The sequence below is a fragment of the Antedon bifida genome, chromosome 11 (genome assembly GCF_963402885.1).
Source record: "Antedon bifida chromosome 11, ecAntBifi1.1, whole genome shotgun sequence".
NCBI classification, from domain to species: domain Eukaryota; kingdom Metazoa; phylum Echinodermata; class Crinoidea; order Comatulida; family Antedonidae; genus Antedon; species Antedon bifida.
The window spans coordinates 15,338,394-15,360,311 of record NC_136236.1 but is presented as its reverse complement, the minus strand read 5'-3'; the positions used below and the strand labels follow the sequence as shown (position 1 = coordinate 15,360,311).

General features: G+C 34.9%; 5 protein-coding genes and 1 pseudogene across 7 annotated transcripts in view; 4 read left to right on the top strand and 2 right to left on the bottom strand.

Moving 5' to 3' along the window:
• Nucleotides 1–1,178, bottom strand: part of LOC144855350 (uncharacterized) — a 52,190-nt gene extending 51,012 nt beyond the window's left edge. Inside the window, exon 1 of the mRNA XM_078713186.1 lies at nucleotides 1,131–1,178. The gene's annotated coding sequence lies outside the window, so the exon portion shown is untranslated. The remainder of the gene's footprint in view (nucleotides 1–1,130) is intronic.
• Nucleotides 1,179–1,452: 274 nt separating this feature from the next.
• LOC144855362 (mitochondrial mRNA pseudouridine synthase RPUSD3-like) lies at nucleotides 1,453–4,698 on the top strand. 2 transcript variants are annotated; one of them, XM_078713201.1, is made up of 9 exons: nucleotides 1,453–1,513; nucleotides 2,144–2,372; nucleotides 2,648–2,792; nucleotides 2,989–3,096; nucleotides 3,206–3,240; nucleotides 3,502–3,551; nucleotides 3,671–3,803; nucleotides 3,905–4,044; nucleotides 4,151–4,698. In XM_078713201.1, exons 2-9 carry the CDS (start codon nucleotides 2,144–2,146, stop codon nucleotides 4,334–4,336), a joined length of 1,026 nt encoding a protein of 341 aa, XP_078569327.1. In that variant the 5' UTR covers nucleotides 1,453–1,513; the 3' UTR covers nucleotides 4,337–4,698. The 2 variants fall into 2 exon arrangements, with proteins under 2 accessions (XP_078569327.1, XP_078569326.1); XM_078713200.1 differs by having other exon boundaries at nucleotides 1,455–1,508.
• On the bottom strand, nucleotides 4,647–8,097 carry LOC144855365 (gem-associated protein 2-like). Its single transcript, XM_078713203.1, has 7 exons — nucleotides 7,588–8,097; nucleotides 6,900–7,051; nucleotides 6,640–6,727; nucleotides 6,091–6,237; nucleotides 5,575–5,730; nucleotides 5,203–5,382; nucleotides 4,647–5,077 (listed from the first exon to the last, which is right to left on the bottom strand). Exons 2-7 carry the CDS (start codon nucleotides 6,995–6,997, stop codon nucleotides 4,982–4,984), a joined length of 765 nt encoding a protein of 254 aa, XP_078569329.1. The 5' UTR covers nucleotides 6,998–7,051; nucleotides 7,588–8,097; the 3' UTR covers nucleotides 4,647–4,981.
• Nucleotides 8,098–8,157: 60 nt separating this feature from the next.
• On the top strand, nucleotides 8,158–10,304 carry LOC144855359 (coagulation factor IX-like). The gene is made up of 5 exons (XM_078713197.1): nucleotides 8,158–8,221; nucleotides 8,525–8,592; nucleotides 8,722–9,507; nucleotides 9,678–9,863; nucleotides 10,149–10,304. The coding sequence occupies exons 1-5, from the start codon at nucleotides 8,199–8,201 to the stop codon at nucleotides 10,187–10,189; spliced, it is 1,104 nt and encodes a 367-aa protein (XP_078569323.1). The 5' UTR covers nucleotides 8,158–8,198; the 3' UTR covers nucleotides 10,190–10,304.
• Nucleotides 10,193–17,832, top strand: LOC144855224 (transmembrane protease serine 9-like; annotated as a pseudogene). Its single transcript, XR_013614768.1, has 7 exons — nucleotides 10,193–10,973; nucleotides 11,232–11,537; nucleotides 11,847–12,638; nucleotides 14,549–15,560; nucleotides 16,031–16,210; nucleotides 16,317–16,589; nucleotides 17,030–17,832. The product of XR_013614768.1 is annotated as a transmembrane protease serine 9-like (transcript).
• A 348-nt stretch (nucleotides 17,833–18,180) lies between these two features.
• LOC144855364 (adenosine receptor A2b-like) lies at nucleotides 18,181–19,298 on the top strand. The gene has a single exon (XM_078713202.1). The coding sequence runs from the start codon at nucleotides 18,182–18,184 to the stop codon at nucleotides 19,202–19,204; it is 1,023 nt and encodes a 340-aa protein (XP_078569328.1). The 5' UTR covers nucleotide 18,181; the 3' UTR covers nucleotides 19,205–19,298.
• Nucleotides 19,299–21,918: the final 2,620 nt, after the last annotated feature.

Here is a 21,918-nt window from a genome sequence, read left to right as displayed (position 1 = left end):
ATCTCGTTTTTCTAATAAGTCACTTGATTGAGTGTCATTGGTCAGCAAGAACATTGTAGTGATGGTCATTCAATAGGACATACATCCATTACACTTCTCAAAAGGCGCAGTGTTTTACATAACCCCGTTAATATTCATAGACAATAATGACCCTGTTAAATACAAAGCACAAAATGCATTAATATTAGTAATTGATGCATTTTGTGTTCTGTATTGGTGTCAATAACGAAACATATATACTTTATTGGTTTATATTTTAATGTAGGCCTAATGTTTATATGTTGTATAATGTGAACGTATTCTAAATATTTTATATATTTTGTAAATTCAACAATGTTTACCTTGTTGCAATAACGAAATTTGAAATTAAAAAATTTTGTTGTAATTACAGTATAACTAATTAAAAGTGAGACTTTTAAATTCTTCGGTTAGATAAGTGCCTAAGTTAGGCTTGAATATTCTACATCTCATACTAGGACGCGTCACACTTCAATGTTATGTTCAAATGTTTTATGTGAACTGCACAAGACTATAATACATATCTACATCGGATAAAAGTAAACATCATCCCCTGTGCATTTCCAATCTTCACCAAGACGAGTCCCAAGATCTTCATAAAATAATGATCTGTTTTACAACTGTGTCGCGAAACGGTTTTTGTACATAAAGTTGTGTTTTGTAAACCAATATGTAATTACTTTTTTGTACAATCGGTCTAAGCAGACAAACGTAATTTAATCTTTAAAATTGATAAAACACGACCGTGACTTTATTGAGAGAACATAAATCGAAAACAACCTACATTACTCAGTCATCTCTGAGTCCGAAAACGATTGCAATGGAATTACTGTATACTTATATATAATAAAATAAGTTTTTAACTTCAATGAAAACTAGATCATCATTTGGCTGATTTAGACGTTTTATTTCCGACGAGAACTACCCCACACCAAGTTTTCTTTTGTAGACCTATATTATTAGTTTTAAAATAAAATAATTCAAAAATTAAATATAAAAGCAGAGACGATTAAATGACATTTAGTTGGCCTCAAGAACCTAATATAAATCTTGGCTAATTTAACTCAACCAAGACCCGCTAATGGTAAACACAATATAACGAACATGCTTACCTGCTGCAAGTTACACGATGAATTGCTTTCCTCTTTCCGCCAAAACAGAGCAATGTACAGTATGAGGAGATTTAATGTAACAATTCTAATTGTTAATACTGTACCAACAATATGTACACAATGTTTTACAAAAAAAAGAAACTGTAGTTGATTGGTAGGATACTTTCATTACTGATGACGTCATGATAGAAAGAACATGAGAAAACAATAATACTAAATAAATATTTAAAATAAAATAAAAACAATAATATAGAGGGCGACAAACACATTTTCTTAGGATCGGACAGTTTCAATTATTGCTCTATTGACGGTTCATACCTAGCGTGCTCATTCAAGCGTAACTTGGAAAACAACGTGTGTTGATCAATTAAAATTTAAGTAAAGTAAACAAGTTTATCTTATTTGTATCATTTGTTTATTAATCATATATTAATAATACCGAGGGTGATGCTATTTTGTGCTAGTATATTATTCTGAATTAGTTACTATATAGCACAGAGAGGAAGCTCAACTTCCTAGCTAGGCCCTACCAACTTAGGCCAGCCTAGCCTAGCTAGTCGGTACGTCGATAAGAAGGCTTTACATTTACAAGCCCAGAAGAGAGAGTAAGGCAAGGCCTAGATTCTCAAATGGATAGATATACTTATAAAGATGTATTGTCCTCCTGAATAATAAAACTTTTTTTTTGTTGAATATGCCATTTTTATTTGACCAAAAATTGGATCGAAAAATTATTTACCTGAAACAACAGTACCAAAAAATGTTCAAATTTGCTGCCAGCCAATGGATTTTGGTTGAATTTAACCATTTATTATGTTATTTTATAAGTGAAAACATTATTTTCTACGGAAGTGATTAACTTTAGTAAAACTACAAAATAACTTATTCAAAGTCTGATTTAATTAATCTTCATTGTTTCATGTTTTTGGGGGACAATTATCCATCTTTAAGCGTTACAATTACAATTCTATTTATTTATATAATCCTATCTTTTTTACAAAAATCAATTTCAGATGTCTTTCACGCAATTGCTTAAATCTGTAAAAGTTCATGGCAGATTTTTCCACTTTCGACAGCTTAGTTCCTCTCCAAGTTTGGTGACTGAGCAACAGGAAGGCATAGCAGTAATAACCCCCAAACCCAAGAAAAATATCTTCTCAAAGTCTGGTGTCCTAAATGTCAATAACATTAGCCGAGATTCACTGATAAAAGTCTTAGTGGACAGTTTGTTGTTCAAAGAAGGTACATTTTGTAAATACTGTAGTTTAATTAAAAGACACTTAAAGTGAGCGAGGGTGTATTTGATTTTCCGCATCTTCAACTGAGGGAAGAGAACATTTGGGTTGAGTAGTTTCAGAATTCTGTGCATGTACATATAAATTATAATTCGTAGAGATGTAGCTTGGTGGTTAACATGCTTGCCTGCCAATCCCAAGGTCCAGGGTTCAATCCTGACCTAGTGCACGGTTGTATCTCTCTCTCAAAAAAAAATGTAATCTCTTTTTTTCCCCCAATAGATGGATTATTGGTGTTAAGTAAACCGGCTGGCTTGTCCGTATCAGGTAAAACAAAAGATGGCCAGTTCTCACTGATGGATGTCATGCACGATGTAGCTGATTGTATAAACAGTCCTAATGCTTGTCTAATAAGTGCACCTGAAAAGTAAGGACAGCCCACCACAATATAGCTTTGGGGTTAATTCATTTGACATGATATCCAGTATTTATGCCCATATATGGACACAATGATATCATATCACTACCATATTTGGGGATATCGCTATAATATTTGGGTACATCACACTTTTTTTTTCAAACTAGTTTGATAGTGTAGACAGAGCTTATATTTTCTTATTTAGAGAAACTTCAGGCATTATTCTCTTAGCTGAGGACAAAATGACAGCAAACAAAATAAACAGAGACATAGTTGATGCGTCAAAAAGATCAGGGGTTAAACGGCAATATATGTAAGTTTTTTTATGCAAATGAATTATGTAGAGTTTTTTTTTAACTCAATTAGTCCTAAAATGATTTCATTATTTTAAAAAATACATTTGTATTGTTCTTTTGTCTTAGTGGTCTAACAGTTGGAATACCAGAACATAATCAAGGTAAACACGGTTTCTTGCAAATTAAAAGAAATTTAATTATTTATTCGCTCTATTTCAGTATATACATAACAAAAAAAACCCTGAAATTGAGCTGGTTGAAGAAATTTAATTCGCTGTTAGGTGTTTGTAGATCTTCCTACTTGGATGTAGGATGTCACAGTTTGTATTGACCCAACCCAACCACTCTTAACCCAAAGTGACAAATAATGATGAAAATAAGTATATATTTAATACGGTCTTGGTTTTTTTGTTGTTGTTCAGGTTTGCAATTACTGCATGTAGGACAAGAGGTCATCGATGAAGAATTAATGGTAATCATACCTTAAAATTACAGGTCAACCTATCGTCCATGGGTTGCGATTATCTGTTTTTATTGTTTGGTTGTTCTAATTTAATTAAATATTTTCCTCATATGTTGAATATTTCGCAGACAGTCATTAAATCTGATTTCAGCAAGGCAAGTTTAATGCGACAGGACACCAAGAAAACGAAAATGGAGTACAAGGTACTAGAACACAACCGACAACTGAACTGCGCCCTCATAGAAATGTGGCCTGAGAAAGGCAAGTGTCTTTGATAACTGTTAAACCGAAAAACTTTATGACGATGAAATATGAAAAAGAAAATTGGGAGATAATTTAAAAATTGTTAAATTTGTTTGCAGCATACAAGCATCAGCTACAGGTACATAGCACATCAATGCTGTGTTGTATACTAGGTGACCATCTGTACTCTAATCGTGTGCAGTCTGTTCTTGGTGTACCTGTTCTTATTGATCCACTACAAGCCAAACCAGGACCTCAGGTACAGTATCGATTCATTAACTAACAGAAAGCGTTATAATAATGTGTTGCATTGCTATTCACACTTCACGATGACAAACATTTTTAAAAATGCCATTGTCTTGCAGAAGTTGCCAAAAATGTTGAGAGAAGCAATGAATTTAACAGCCAGTAAAACAGCCAATATGCCTCTTCATCTACACTTCCATCAACTGTTCATTAAACGACCTTCTGGAGATCTTCATGTCACCGTTCCACTGCCTCGTTATTTCCAAAGAAGTATGCAGCTACTTGGTTTAAAGATGCCAACATGAAATTGGAATTTCTTCAGTTTTGCTAATTGTATCTGAAGAGATGAGATATTCTTCTTACTTCTAAAATAATGAAAATTCAGACTATCTATATAAACCAATGTCGTCTTACTTCGAAAGTGTTAGAAAAGATACTTTTGGTGTCTACAATATTAGGAGACTGTATCTGAAAAGACAAGATGGTGATCACCATGCAACAGTGGTACCCCCTGTAATTGGACAAGCAAAGTGTTTGTTTGTGGGAAGTGGCCACTTACGATAGGTCCAGCCGATAAAGGCTACACTGAGAAATAGACAATTCAGACTATCGATATAAACCAATGTCAATATATCAATTTATCTGTCAATAAATATATAGATGAATAAAAATATATCAATACATTATTTAATAATAGTTCTTCTTCCTTCAAAATGCATTCTATCAAATAGAATCGGAGTCTTTTCTCCACTGTATATTTCAGGAAATATGCACTTTAGATAGATCTTTCTAATCTTGCAAGCTATCGACTTGTAGTGCAGAGCTATATTCTCTAAATGCCAAACCCGGCAGCAAACACAACTTTAATTGATGTTGCGGCTATAATCTGTTCGTCAAATAACAATAGATCACGCTGCTGTATTACTTATCCTGAAGTTTAATAGCCATCATCATCTGTCATCGGCTAGATCTGTTTGGTCAAAATACCTAGCAACTAGCGTAATCAGAAGATTTAATGCGGGAAGTCGGTCATCATCTATAGTTTCCTGCAAAACGCCAAAATAATTCTTCTATTAAATTCAAACTGTCTTTCGTTAAACAAATTTATTAATAGACCAGCAGCTTGGTGCAAAATGGCACAAACCAAAAGATAAAATGACATAGTACTCACCAATGAGGCCCTGAGGGCAGCACACTGTCTTGCTAGCGTCCGTAGCATTGAATGAGCGTCTGGGTCCAGGGGCTTCTGTAGGCAGGCTAGTAGTGCATATAACCACTGGCCTTGTTTAGGGCCCAAGCCTAGAGTCTGAAGCCACCCAATGTGAAACTCAAGTATTTTAATGACAGTACTCTAAAAACCAAACACAATGCATGTTAAAATATGTGCACAGATTTGGGCTTATGCTTCCTAAAGTGTATTGTACAGTAGTATAGCATAGTTGACATTACGTGACCACCAGAGGGTTGATGGCATTCACAATAGGTGATTTCTTTAGTTCGAATCACCAATAACCATCAGGTAAATCTCTGATTAAACCTTCACCTGTTTCATAGCTGCTACTATGCTAAAAAGGGGTAGGACACCTTGCATGTCAGTGTCTGTTGTTGTACTGGACACACCACGCTTGGCCTTCAGAAGTTGTTCTGCTTTGTTTCCCAGACACAGTTTGCACCATTTAGATTCATCATTTGGTTGTGGCTGTAAACAAAATATTACAGTGAATAATCAACAAAATAATATACACATTTACTTTTTTTGGTTAAACTAAAATGCTACAAAATTTTAATCCTCTACCAAAAATGTATACAGTACAACCCCTATTAAGGGGACACCTTCATTCCCCCTTAATAGAAGTGTCCCCTAAATAGGTGTTGGCTGTGATGGAAAAGTGTCCCCTTAATAGGTGTGTCCCAAAGGAGGGGTTCTACTGTATAATGCATTATATACAGCTGGTTTTAAGTCCTATTTTGGCCAAACCCTATGCCTGGTGTTAAGTCAACACATCACCTCCCAACTAACACAATGTATGCTACATATGACAATGGTAATATTACTAACGAGTGCTGGTTGATTCTCTGTTGTGTTCAATAATTTCTCTCGCTCTTGATTTATTTTTTGACGGAGGACAGCAAAATTGGATGCTTCCTTTAGTTGCCACTGGACACTTGGAGAAAATCCTCTAGGTGCAGGAATAAAACCAGATAACTGCAATTATGAAATTAATAGATAATATGTTATACTGTGTATCTTCTTATAGTAATAATACATACGTTCTTATGGTTTTATTAGTGAGTATGCATAGACGGATTGATCAGGCCTTTGCATGAAGAAAACGTTTGATTTAAATACATTAATTGTTTATATATTTATTTATTATATATTAAGACAATCTAACTACAGGATGCTGAGCTCGGCCAGATTAAAGGGTTTCTAGTTCCAAAACGATCAGTCTCTGCCCCTTCAATGCACTACACTGTCAAACTTTATGAGACAAATAAATGTGATGTGCCCATATATGGACACAATGACATCATATCACTACCATATTTGGGCATATCAAACTTTTTTGTCAAACTAGTTTGATAATGTAGACAGACCTTTACTTACATTAGAAACAACATTTGTTTGTTTATTTGTTAATAACCCAGGTTCTAAGTTGGCAACAGCAATGTCCGGACAAGCTTGAGCCTCCAGTCTGTAGATAAAAAAGTAAAGACGATGTTTCCACTATATAAAAAGGGAGGTACAGTGTTTTAAAGGACCTACCACCACTCTTAAATGTTTTCTTATGTAGGCTACTATTCTTTTTTCAATTACCACAAATCTTAACCAAATTCCTGGTGAGAAACCTGATAATTAAATAGTACCTTACTCTTCGTAGATATTCTTCAGCACTTGTCGGAGGTTGCGATAAATCTCCACTGTCTTTAGATACAGGTAACAGCTGGATCATAAGATTATCCATAACTGATGTACTACAATACACGCCGCATACAGTCAATAGAAGTTGGCAAACAAACTGGTTATTAGAAATTCATAAATTAAAAAAGGTAATTAAAAAACACAGTGTGCAACAACAGGAATGAGTCGTTTTTTTCAAACTTTCTTAAAGTTCATACATTAAGAAATAAATTATTTTATTTTTAAACACCAAACCAGATTCCCAGCCCTGCACATAATACAATTATTAATATTATCTAGTAGTAGGCATAGACAGTCTTCGCCCTAGACTGTATATACTATTACTAGCCTATAGTTTACATAATATATATTATAAATACCTAGCTAGTAGTAGATGTCCTGCTAGAGAGGCATTAAAAAATTCGGCCATGCATGGCTGGGGAACCTAGCTAGAGAGTAGACTACTACTAGTCATAGGCTAGGCCTACATGTAACTTGCTAGACTTAACCTAGCCTAGCTAGGCGAGAATCCAAGCTAGTCAGCCTGTTAATTTAGCCGAATCGATATAATCGGTACATTCAACATTATTATATTTAAAATAACATAAATAATAAAAGTACTTGAGCTAGGCCTATTTTCTCGCTCGAACTTACCTAGCCGCTGATGCGCTCTCATCTCAGCCGCTTTTCTCCTAGTGGTTTGATTTCTGACGACTGGTGGCGGCGCCGGGAGCCTAAACACGTGTTTTTGTTATTGCAAGATAGAGGGCGTGGGTAAGCATGAGGCGCTGATGGTGTAAAATAACAAGAATAATAATGAATACATATTATTTCAGATTGTGAAATCCCAGTTTTTAGCAGTTTAGCTGTAGTTCTTTTTTCTTCACTAAAAAAAATTCAATCCACATGCATCACAGAAACATCTTATAGTCGTTTGAGTGTTTAATTTGGAGATAATAAGCAATAATTAGGATGTGTATTATAGGCCTATATTTATATGTTAAAAGCCTACCGATTCTTTGTTTTACTTACAAATGTTAGTGTTTTGTTCCGTGTCTGAAATTCATTTAACAATTATTGAAAGTGAGATCGCGCCAGGTTGTAAAAGATTGAACGCCAATATCCGGACAATATCCGTATATTGCCTATAGGCCCGGCCTGTATTATTTCCTGCTATTATAGCAAAACAGGATTTTACTCATTTCAAGGTCTTAACTTAGTAAATAATGTTTTAATTTCGTAAATGATGTTATAGAATTCGCAAGATGTACTTACTTCTACCATTAATGTAAGTAGGCATAAATGTTATTTTTGTTATTTTGTATTAACATTTCTGAAATATGATGGTGCTCGGATAATGTATACTATGTTTATAACTCCTAACACCCAATGAAAACATAGTTATTATAGTTCTGAAGTGTGTGTAAGGCAAATTGCTAGATACTTTCGATCGGCGCACCTTTCAGGAAGCCATATAACTTGGTCCCGCGAGCAGTTCTTTAGTTGAATTTCTACGACAGAGAATCAATCCTGAATGACATTCTTAACATTGTTATCAATTGTTCTTTCTTTTATTCATATATCAATCAAGTTTCCTATCATTGACGGTGACAAGTTCATCAACACAAGACCTGCTATGGACATTAGGAGTGGACACAGGTAATCATTACATGATGTAAACAAAACATTAAAGATTTTAAACTAAAACATTGTTATGATTCAGGTTTGTGTTTTGTGTTCTGCACTGTACTACTAGCCCTACATTAGATTATTATCTATTTTTATCAGAATGTGGAATTGTCAGATCTCCAGAAGCAATAGGCCTACTGGAGCAAGAAGACAACTCACGGGTGGTGGCCGGAGTGGTAGCTGCTAGAGGTTCCGCTCCATGGATGGTACGCCTTTACCATATTCCTCTGGGACGTTATTTCTGCGGTGGGTCTATTGTAAACTCTAAATGGATAATCACAGCAGCACACTGTATTACTGTATTCAAGGCTACTAAGCACAACACTCGTATTTATGTGGCTGATTATGACTCTGAATTGAAAGAATCCGAAGAAAGGTTTTATAACATTGAGAAGATTGTAACACACGCAGATTTTAATGATGCCACTTACGACGCTGATATTGCAATGATCAAACTTGACACACCGATTTCTAATTTTACTCATTACGTCAGACCTATATGCTTACCAACAAACAATCTGACTGAAAGAATTATGAAACCAAGAAAACATGGCCGGGTAAGTGGATGGGGAGACCTTAGGGAAAATGGCCCAAGACCACGGTTTATGAATGAAGTCTATATACCTATCGTAGGCCAGAGAAATTGCATTTCTTCAACAACGGATACTGTGACAGACAACATGTTTTGTGCCGGGTATAAACAGAAACTCAAAGATGCCTGCCAGGGAGACAGTGGTGGACCTTTTTCCATTTTGCACGATGGCCGTTGGTATTTGTTTGGGATCGTTAGTTGGGGTGAAGGTTGCGGACGACCGGGGAAATATGGATTTTACACCAGAATTCCAGCATTTTTCGATTGGATTAATAACTTATTGATAGAAGAAGGTTAGTTGTGTATTTTATAATGCAAATTATAACATGATTATTGCAAGTAAGAAGAATAAGTGTATGTATAATGTATAAACTAAAAATGTAAATCATTCTGGTTCGTAATTCTTCTTTCTCGTTGATGTAGTCCTAAATATTTCTTATTTAACTTTTTCATATTCATTTAGAAATTCCGTGTCCGCCATTAGAAACATCAGACAATGTCGAGGGGGACTGCAATCGTTTGAAAAAACCTGGACAAGTATGTGACTTTCGATGTTCTGAGGGTCACCTGAGGATATCTGGTGACGTCAGACGTGTATGTCAACTTGACGGTACTTGGTCAGGAAGTGAATTACTATGCGAATTTACAGGTTTGTGAGGAGATTAATTAATTTTAATAAAACTAGTACTAGATACTTTAAAAAAATAAACGTAAGCTATTACTGAAATTTAGGCTGGCTGTTTCTGTGTATCTTCCTTCTATTCCAGAATACACAGCACCAGTAGTACCACCACCAAAGGAGGGACATAGAACAGTGTTAAATGCGCTGACGGTTGTTAGGAGTTGGTCAATGTGCAGTGATCTGAAATACGTAGGCTACCACACTTTCGCTACCTAATAGTTTTAGTGATATATGATTTTTATTTTCTCATAGAATGTGGAATTGTTACATCACAAGAAGCATTGCTAGAGTAAAACAATCGAGATGAAGACAGCTTTCCTTTGGTGAACGAAAGAAATGCGACTAGAGGTTCCGCGCCATGGGTGGTACGCATCTACCATATACCTCAAAGACGATATGTCTGCGGAGGATCTATTTTAAACTCGGAATGGATAGTCACATCGGCATATTGTCTCAAGAAAACATTCAAATATAATGAAAATAATGATACCATAAGTTATGTTGATAAGACTAATACCTTAATTTTCGTTGGTGACTATGATTCTTACCACGAAGAGTCTGACGAAAGATTCTATAGAATTGAGAAGATTTTTATACACACAGATTTCAGGTATAGCACCTTAAGCCCTGATATAGCTATGATCAAACTTGAAACACCAATTTCAGTCTTTACTGACTACGTCAGACCTATATGCTTACCAACAAACACCGAAACCAAACAAATTATAAAAAGGCACAAACTTGGAAGAGTAAACGGTTGGGGAAGTCTTACCAACAATGGTGGCACAACAGTACGGTTTATGAATGAAATTTATTTGCCCATCGTTCGCAAAAAGAAGTGTATTTCTTCAAAAATGCGTTCAGTGACAGGTAATATGTTATGTATTGAACACGCACAGGAAACAGACTCATGCTATGGAGATGATGGTGGGTCGTTTGCTATATTGTATGAAGAACGGTGGTATTTGTTCGGTATCGTTCGTTGGGGTGAAGGTTGCGACCTACAGGGAAAATATGGAGTTTTCACCAGAATTCCAGTCTTACTAGATTGGATTAATAACGTAATAGAAACAAATGGTTAGTTGAATTTGGCACTCTATAGTATAGTGAACGACCCCACGAAAAGAGTAAGGGATCGCCTCCCGGTGTGTTGATCTAGTAGGCGCTGCACTGCTGGCTGCGGGTCTTCGGAGGGCCTCATCCGAATTTCCTCAGTTTCCAGTTTAACTTAAGGACCATAATAAATAGATTTTACTACGTATTTTATAATGAATGCCTTTACATTTTATAATACAGTATAAATATAATTCATTTTTGTATCATTTATTTTTACAGGAGTACCGTTTGGCAATCTCTTAAGGTCAAAGCCAATGAACGCAACTGTAAACGCCGGAGACAATCACGTGTTTAGTTGTACGCCGATAGACTACGGTAATCATTTTATAAAGTGGGAAAAAGATGATGACGTAATAACCAAAGACGAACATATACATATTTTGAAAGGAGAAGGAATAATCATTACAAAGATTACTAGTGCAGATGCTGGAAAGTACACATGCGTCGTCATGGGAGACGATCAGATTCGTGTCCAAGAAGAGTCTGCGTTTCTCACTGTTGAATCTGACATGTCAAGTCTTGGTGGTGAGCCAAAAATTATTATGGAAAAATATTTTAGAAATTACTCACTCAAAAGCCTATTAAAATCGAGTTTATTAGTTAGCATCTGTAATAGAAATATATGTGTACACAGTACTTACTTTGAGATAACAATGTAAACATTTCGAGTTTTAAGACAAATATCTGGATATAGCTTTAAAGCATACATTATTATACATGTAGTAATTTTGGTGTCCCATTTTAGATTTGTTTTCACAGTAATTACGTAGTAATAACTCCTTTTATGTATATATTTATATCGTCGTTCTTTCTTTAATCTATGTAATTTGATAGAATGTGGATATGTTACATCAAAAGAAGCAATTCTGGAGGAAAAATATCGAGATGAAAACTTTGGTCGATTGGTGAACGGAAATAATGCGGCCAGAGGCTCTGCGCCATGGATGGTACGCCTTTACCACATTCACAAAAGACTTGATTTCTGCGGAGGATCAATTTTGAACTCTGAATATAGCCACGGCGGCAAATTGTGTCACGAGCAGGAGGTTGGAAGTTAACAAAAACAATACCCTAATTCGTGTAGCTGACCATGATGTTTACAATGAAGAGTTGGAGGAAAAGCTTTACAAAATTAAAAAGATTGTTACACACACACACTTTAGTTTTAGCACTTTCGACGCTGATATAGCTATGATCAAACTCGAAACACCAATTTTTAACTTTACTGATTACGTCAGACCTATATGCTTACCAACAAGCAAACTAACTGAAAGAATTATGAAACCGCGTCAACTTGGTCGGGTAAATGGATGGGGAATCATCAGTGATAACCAACGGCCACAGTTTCTGAATGAAATTTACGTGCCTATCGTTGGCAAAAAAAAGTGTATTTCTTCAACAACGCTCACAGTGACAAGTAATATGTTCTGTGCTGGATACGCACAGATAATAAAAGATGCGTGCCGTGGAGACAGTGGTGGACCATTTTCCATGTTGCATAAAAACCGTTGGTATTTGTTCGGTATCGTTAGTTGGGGTGAAGGTTGTGGACAACCGGGAAAATATGGATTTTACACCAGAATTCCAGCCGTAGTTGATTGGATTAAAAACGTAATGGAAGAAGAATAGACACTTTGTTCATTCTTAACTAAAGGAAAATTTTGTAATGTAAAATAAAATTAATAACAGTAGGTATAAGCTATTAACAAATCAGATACAAATTTGAGTGCAACTTGAACTGCGATTTTACCCAATAGGGAAGTAGGCCTACATTATGTAGTAGACCTAAGTATTAATAACATTGACATTTTTAATGATGAGAACTAAAGCTCTATCTACACTGACAACAAATTGTGATTTGCCCAATATGGTAGTGATATGCCCAAATATGGTAGTCATATGACATCATCATGTTCATATTGGGCACATCACATTTTTTTCTCACATAATGATTGATAGTGTGGACAGAGCTTAAGATTAAAAATGAACCCCATATGTTGTATTGTTATAATTAAATAGATTTGCAAAAGAAAAAAAATGATTTTGAAAAAGTACCGTAGTTTTTAAAACTAATATAATAACATTTAATACAAATCAAAGGAATAAATAAAATTAATTGTTAATGTTAATTCGGAAGTTATTTTAGTTTGTTAATGTAAAGTTACAAAATAAATAGAACAATGAAACGTGTCAAACTAGGTGTTAAATTATGCATTATACATTAAAAAATGAACAAGAGATTTGACAAGATTGGTTAATGTAAATATGTACCGGTATTATTAACATTTCAGTTTCCAATGAGTTTTAATGAGCATTTAAATTAATATTCATTATCAGCTAAAATGCATTTACATAAAAATGACATTTTATACTTATTAATGCTAACTATGGTGATTATGTGAGAAAGATTACTGCAGTGTTCGCCTACTTTCTTCCTGTTTTTAGTCGCGTGCATGCCAACGCGACAGCTCACTACGTCAGTCGGTTGGTTGGTAAACACTACTTGAGCACGCGACTGCAGTCATATGGCATTGTTATGGGTACAGTAAAGGAAGTCGCTTCTTTTATAATAAAATCAATTTGGAAAATTGTTCTTTAATCACAAGACCAACATGCTCTACAAAGTCATGGGATATAGTTCGATCCGGTCGAGCATCCGGATAAATAGCTATTTTAAAGACGAAAAGGGGGAATTGATTTACTTTCGATGTTATCTTTCGTTAATGAAATAACGAACCTCATGATGTACTTACTTCTACACTTAATGTAAGTAGTTTTGTTTTTAAAATACTAAAAACGTTTAAAAAAAATATGGGAATGTGCTCGGATAATGCATGTTTTCCACTGGCAACAATGGGTTAGGTGTGTAAAGTCTTGTCTACATTATATCAAACTTTATGTGACAAAAGAATGTGGTGTACCTATATATGGACATGATGGTGTCATAGTGCGCTTAAGACACATCTACTGTCGGCTGCCTTTGGAAATGTTATTGTTTAGCTAGATACCCACATTACTGAGAACACCTGTGAGTAATTTGCTGGCAGGTCTGTGCACAGTTATGTGGGTTCGATTGGTCTGTTTTTAGTTTGTTTGTTGTTGTTTTAGTATGGTTAGTATTTTTCATGGTTTTCACAAGCGCATTGAGCATATGTGCGCTTTATAAATCTTACTATCTTATCTTATATCACTACCATATTTAGATATATCACTACCATGTCTGGGCACATCACACTTTTTTTGTCACCAACCAATCGATAGTGCATCCTATAAATATAGGCCTACTGTAAAACTAATTAAAACAAGGCCAACAGCCATAAGTCGCGTGCTAAAACGCATAGTGATACCGGACCGACAGACAGACCGACCGACCGACATAGTGAACTATAGAGTCGCGTCCACGCGACTAAAAATACATAAAAAAACAATAGGCCTAAAAAATATACAAAGAACAATTCAAAATAAACAGTGAGACAAATATATTGATAACGACCGAACTGCTGTCATTTTCACCTATTATTGAATAAACATCAAAGAGAACACTTCAGGTTATTTATGGATTACGTCTTGCAAAAAGTTATTCTTGTACTTATTTAAGGTTGCTCTCATTGACGATGTTGAGTTCGTCAGCACAAGACCTGCCGTGGACATTAGAAGCGGACACAGGTAACTCATACTTTAACCAAACGTTACACAGTTATGAATTCAGATATTATTACTTGATGTTGACCTTTATCATCATCATATCAAAATACATGAAATTGTTTATAATCTATATAGAATGTGGAAGTGTAACATCTCCAGAAGCAATGCTGGACCAAGGAAATCGAAGAAGGGGAAGGGAAGCTTCTAGAGGTTCCACTCCATGGATGGTACGCCTCTATCAAGTTTCTCAGGACCGTTATTTCTGCGGTGGATCTATTGTAAACTCTAAATGGATAATCACAGCAGCACACTGTATTACTGAGTTTAAAGTTAATAAGATGAATACTCTTGTTCATGTGGCTGATCATGACACCGAATATATAGAATCCGAAGAAATGCTTTACAGGATTAAGACGATTGTAACACATGCAGATTTCAATGATAACACTTACGACGCTGATATTGCAATGATCAAACTTGACACACCGATTTCTAACTTTACTCATTACGTCAGACCTATATGTTTACCAACAAACAATCTGACTGAAAGAATTATGAAACCAAGAAAACGTGGCCGGGTAAGTGGATGGGGACGTCTCAGAGAAAATGGTCCAACACCACGCTTTATGAATGAATTTTACGTTCCTGTCGTTGTCCAGAGAAAATGCATTTCTTCTACAAAGTATAATGTTACAGACAACATGTTTTGTGCCGGGTATAAACAGAAACTAAAAGATGCCTGCCAGGGAGACAGTGGTGGACCTTTTTCTATTCTGTATGAAAACCGATGGTATTTGTTCGGTATCGTTAGTTGGGGTGAAGGCTGTGGACAACCGGGAAAATATGGATTTTACACCAGAATCCCAGCATTTCTCAAGTGGATAACAAATGTCATATTAGAAGGTTAGTTGTGTATTTTTGACAATGCAACTGATGAGAAAAATGAATATGAAATACTAAAAAGTAAAATAAATTTCGTTCGTAATGCCTTCTTCCTTGTTATTTATTTATTTTGTATTACACCTTATTTATAGAGGATGACCCTAAACAACGTATGCTGACAATCAAGGGGCTCTCTTGATGAGTGACAGTGTCTAAGTTTATACTAGTACACCGGGGTAACCTCCTACTCATCTCGAAAGATGTACTAGGTTCTTTAAAGTGCACATGAGCCAGATGTGTACACTGGACCTACGGTTTATAGTCCTTTTCGGAGAAGACTTGTTCTACCACCAGAACCATGGAGCGAGTGAGGCTTGAACCCTTGCCGATGTTAATATGGCAAGGTATTACGGTTCCACTGTCTTAACCGCTTGGCCACTCACCGAGAGTGCTGATTTAAATAATTACCTTTTATTTAATTCGCAATTTAGAAACTCTGTGTCCGCCATTACAACCATCAGCCAATGTCGAGGGGGACTGCAATCGTTTGTGGAAACATGGACAAGTATGTAACTTTCGATGTACGGAGGGTCACGTGAAGACATCTGGTGACGTCAGACGGGTATGTCGTTTAGACGGTACTTGGTCAGGAAATGAATTATCATGTGAAGGTATAACACAGAATATATAATCTAATATCGGTAATTATTATTAGCTTAATAATTACTCATGAATATATATCTATATACAATAATTTATTGAATTATTTTCTTTTAGATTTAATTACAAAACCAACTGACGTAACTCTCAATACCGGAGATACGCTTGTGTTTAGTTGTTTACTAGCAGACGATCTATATTCTATAGTATGGGAAAAGGATGGTGACGTCATTATCTCTAACAAACATACACATATTTTACCAGATGGAACATTACTCATTAATGGAATTACTCCACCTGACGCTGGAAAGTACACATGCGCCGTAATGGCCCGTGTTCAAGAGGAGTCCGCTATTCTTACCGTACAATCTAAAGGAAACATTCACCATGGTCAGCTTATCATTTGAAATTATTTGATAAATAACCATTTAATTACAGTTCTCACTAGGACGCAATGTGTTGCCTAATATTTTGTCGGAATAAGTTGACCTGGCGCCAGGATAGGGGTTGATAGTTGTTTTTGCCTTTATATTTTTCTGTATGTATTTCCTTATTTGTTATATTTTATATTGTTATTGTGAAGGATGCACCTTTGTGCTAAGTGTGCCACCGATCTAAAGATGTAATTCCAAATAAATAAATAAAAATAAAATTATAGTTAATTTTTGCCTATATAGATAACCATCACAAGTTTTGAAATCACAAACATGATAAAGCAAATTATGTATGCACTACTTTCATTTAACTTCTTTTTTTTTAACTTAAGGACGGGTGGGTATTTTGCTCTCTGATTACGTCTATGTGGTTACAATTTATATTTTAATTTATAGAATGTGGAATCGTTACATCTCCGGAAGCATTACAGGAGCAAAAAAATCGAGGCAAAAACAGAATTCGGTTGTTAAACGGAAGAGATGCGGCCAGAGGTTCTGCACCATGGATGGTACGCCTCTACTATATTCCTTATCAAAAGGATATCTGTGGAGGATCTATCTTGAACTCGGAATGGATAGTTACAGCGGCACACTGTGTCAATTTGAAAGAAAAACACAAGAATAGTACTCTTATTCGTGTGGCTGACCATGACTCTGAATTTGAAGAGTTTGAAGAAAAAAATTACACAATTGACAAGATTGTAAGGCACCCAGACTTCAACCAGAGTACTTGGGACTCTGATATAGCAATGATCAAACTCGAAACACCAATTTCTAACTTTACTGACTACGTCAGACCTATATGCTTACCAACAAAGAAAATCATAAAACCGCGTAAAGTTGGTCGGGTAAACGGATGGGGGATTACTATGATTACCGGTAACATAACTTATGCACGGTTCATGAATGAAATATACGTGCCTGTCGTTAGCCAGAGGACGTGTATTGCTTCAACAAATGCAACATTTGAAATTACGCGCAACATGTTTTGTGCTGGATACGCGCAGGAAACAACAGATGCGTGCTATGGAGACAGTGGTGGACCATTTTCCGTTTTCCACGAAGGCCGATGGTACTTGTCCGGTATCGTTAGTTGGGGTGAAGGTTGTGGAGAACCGGGAAAATATGGATTTTACACCAGAATTTCAGCGTTACGGAAATGGATAAAGAACGTAATGAGAAAAGAATAGTTTATACAAAATTCAGTATTTTGTTATGTAATAAAAGTAATAAAATAAAAGATTAGTAAGAATTAAAATATGAGTAGAACATAGTGATACCTTCATGTTATAGTACCGAAGTAATATCTAACAAATTAATATTTCGTTTTCATAGAATTAAATTTATAATAAAAACAAATGATATAATATTCACTGTACACAGAAAGGTCAATTTTGTCTCGAAATAGAATATAGAATAACATACTCTTATTAAGTAAGATAATAAACTCATTTTTATTGGAAAGTGCGCCCTCAGAATAATCATTCCTTCCTCCCTCCTTCCAATTCTGAAAATGTTGTTCTAGTCATCAATTTGTTGCTAGTCAGGATGGAGGCTTTAAATAAAACTGAAGAATCTTACACGTCTGATGAAATCTTTATTACTTTCATTATCTGTCTGCTTTTACTGATGTTTCTAATAACGTTTGGTAACCTTTTGGTTCTTTTCACCGTTTACCGAAATTCATCTTTGGCTAAAAAGCCGATTTACATATTTACAGCATCTCTGGCACTTGTTGACTTTACGACCGGTTTGATTGGAATACCTTCTTTAGTTATCGGGAAAATTAAATTACTGGAACAAAACTCGTGTAGTGTATTTTATTTTGTGCCAGTAGTTGTTCTGGTAACAATGTCATTGAGTAACTTACTGCTTATGACCGCGGATAGATTGTTTGCAATTCGGTTCCCTCTTCGATACATGGTTTGGATGACTGCTGGTAGAGCTGTCAAACTATGTTGTATTGTTAACGTTGTTGGATTTGTAGTAGGCAGTGCGTCAAACATGGTCTCATTCGGTGCTGAATTACTTCTTGATTCAAACTATACCTCAATGTGCGACAGACATTTAGAAATGTATAACATCTATGGCGTTCTAGTACTTGCATATCTTAATATAAATATGACGATATTATCCGTTGTGATTATGTTTTTCTGTTACTCGTATATTTTCGTACGAGCTCGGCGGCATATGAAAGAAAGAGCTTTACGTACTGATAAACAAATAAACACATTCGATCTAAAGGCTACTAAAACAACTGTCACAATCGTCATCGCATTTATTATTTGTTTACTGCCAAAAGGTATCCAGGAGTATATAAACGAATCACCAGATCAAGCATCTTTTATGAATACTTGGCCGTGCCTTATCGTTGACTTACTCATTCTTTCAAATTCAATGTTAAACCCTTTTATCTATTCCCGGAACAAGACAGTAAGGAAACTGTATAAACAATCTCTAATTGTTATCATTTCCAAATTCAAGATCAACAAACCAGGTATTAACCAAGCTGATACTTCAGTGATGAAGTCACAAAGTGATATCCACACTATGGAAAGTGCTATCCAATAGATTTAATCTAATTTATCAGTTTTTGATTAAATTTGTAACGCCGTTCCGCCGAATAGTCTTCTGACTTTTCCGTCTCGGGCGCGCTGTTTATTTCTGATGTGAAGTTTCTCCAAAGTGTTGGCGTCAGATGTTATATTTCTTTATTTTCGGTAGGTCCGTTGGAGTTTGAATGTTATCGGTAGTTGGATCTGGTAATATTAGTGTTTTCAAGTCCCTTTTCAATGTTATTGGTAAAGTGTGCATACTGGTCTCCCTGACTATGTTATGTTAGTGCTACTGAAGTTAATTAATTTGGTAATAGTTAATAGCAACACGTTGTTACATAGGTTTTTAAAGAGATCATAAAAGTATTTCTTTAATAGTTGTACAGTTGTAACAAGCATTTCTAATGAGCGAAATACGTCGCTCATATTGATTTTTCTTCAAAATCAATAGGCATGGTCTATTTATAAACAAAACAATTATAAAGATAACTTGACATTTTTGAAAAATCGTGCAAACAAACAGCAATCAAAGCAAGTAATTGCCATTTTGTCAAAGTAGTCTGTAGCTAAAAGGAGGTTTTAATTTCAGTGTTCTGTACTTGGAGAGAGATTTGTAAATACATTTAACAAGCAATATGATACAATTGTTCTGCAAAAGGTAATATTACAAAAAGAACAACAACAATCAAATTATAAAGAGAATATGTCGTTATTTTTAGCTTGTTAATGTAACGGTGTGTAAAGTAACACAATTACAACAAGAATTGGTTTCAAAGTACAGTAATTTTTCGATGTTAAGTATGCATTAAAAACATAACAATGAACAAATAAAAAGAAGTTAGGTTTTGATGTTTTAATAAACAAAATAATTATTACCGTCTATGACAGGTCACTATTTTGTATTTTATTTCAAAATAACTTAACCTAATTGCTGTTAAGAGTTAATGTTGCTGATTGAGTGAAGGTGTATTTGTAAGCCTACCCAGCTGTTAAATTCTGCTGCATGCTCATGTTTCTGAGCGTGTGCAGAATAACTTTACAACATCAGTTTTAAAAAGGTAATCTCTTCTTCCTCGGTCACATTTGCCTAGACAGAAGTAGAGATTACCTTCCTAAATGTACTTAACCTAACCCTCTAAATAATCTCTCTCAACTATTAAAAAAAAACACGCTATTGATAGACCTCGAACCCAAGGTTCCAGTGTCATAGAGTAAACCCTTTACCACTCGACCAAACATTTCGGTTGGCATAGTCACGTCAATTGACTATGATGGCATGGTTGTTCAGTCTAGTGTGACCGTGTATTCAAATGAGGCAAATGTGACCGAGGATGAATAACTTACCTTTTAAAAATAGATTGGTAATAATTATTTAATTACCTTAATTCGACATTATAGATTCGACAATTCTCTCAAGTTTGTTAAATAAAAAATATATAACATTAATTGTGTAATAATTCTTGTATATAATTTTAGTCATTTTCCAAGATATATGGCAGATGTTGTTGGTGTAATTAATTATGTGATAATATATGTAATTCGGTCACAACGTTGCATTACCATATAAAATGTTCTAACAATATGTACATTTCTCTGTCAATGTAAAATTTAATTAGTTGTTGTGGAAGTAAACATTTATAACAGCAAATTATACTGGTATTTGCCAATTTTCAAGACATTTGGCAAATGTTAATGTTTAGTGTACATTATTATATGGAAATTTTGTTTCAGTTTCCAAGTAGTTTCGATATGAATGTTAATTCAGTTTGAAATTGAAGCTTTCAATACAATCTTTAGAATTTTAAAAACAGTTTTGGTAAGTTAAATCTTATACAGTTTCTAAAGATAGATAAGAAGATATCATGTAGTCTTTATCCTTGAATGAAGATCATTGTTATCAGTTACCGTACGTTCGTCCGTATGTTTGGTGACTTTTACTGGTAATAAAAATGTTTAAAACATGTGAAGCTTGTTATTGTTTCAATATACGTCCGTCGAGTTAGATTCCAGCTTTATTAATTTATTTCTCGTTTTAATTTCTAGAGCTGGGAGGATGGGTAAGATTATATTTTTTTTATTATTTATTTAATCATATCAGTAAGGATTGACAAAAGAAGTTTTCACAAACAAACTTTAGAAACTAAAGTCATAAGAGTGGAAATCGGTTCAACATCAAACAAAGGAATTACACTCACACTAGTTACACTAGGTAGGGGTAATTTTAATCCATTACGTGAACAACCGATTGTGCAGTCGTCCTCAGATAGATTCTAATGATTACCGAACGTTCAAAACTTGTCTAGGTGTATTAAATATTATTTCTGTCACGTCAGTAGGCTCTATCTACAGACGGATCTTGATAATTTGGTACTTTGACGTTTAACTATAGAACCATAAAGATTATATAATAATCAATATTTGTTTTTTCATTAGCTGTACCAAGAGTTCATACTGTGCTTTCTGGAAAGTACATAGACTTAAATTACCTTGCTTCCAAGATTGGTAAAGATTTTAAGGTGATTTCGTTCGATGCATTTTGTAGTAACACTACAAAATACTCGCACGAAATCGAAGGAATAATTGTCTACTCCGGAGACATTAGATCATTTTCAAACAAGCTTATCTCATCGCTTCCGAACTTGAAAGTTATTAGTATACAGGGTTCTGCAACATCCGGGTATCACACACTCCTCATACAACTGCAGAAGCAACTGCGGATATAGCTATTTT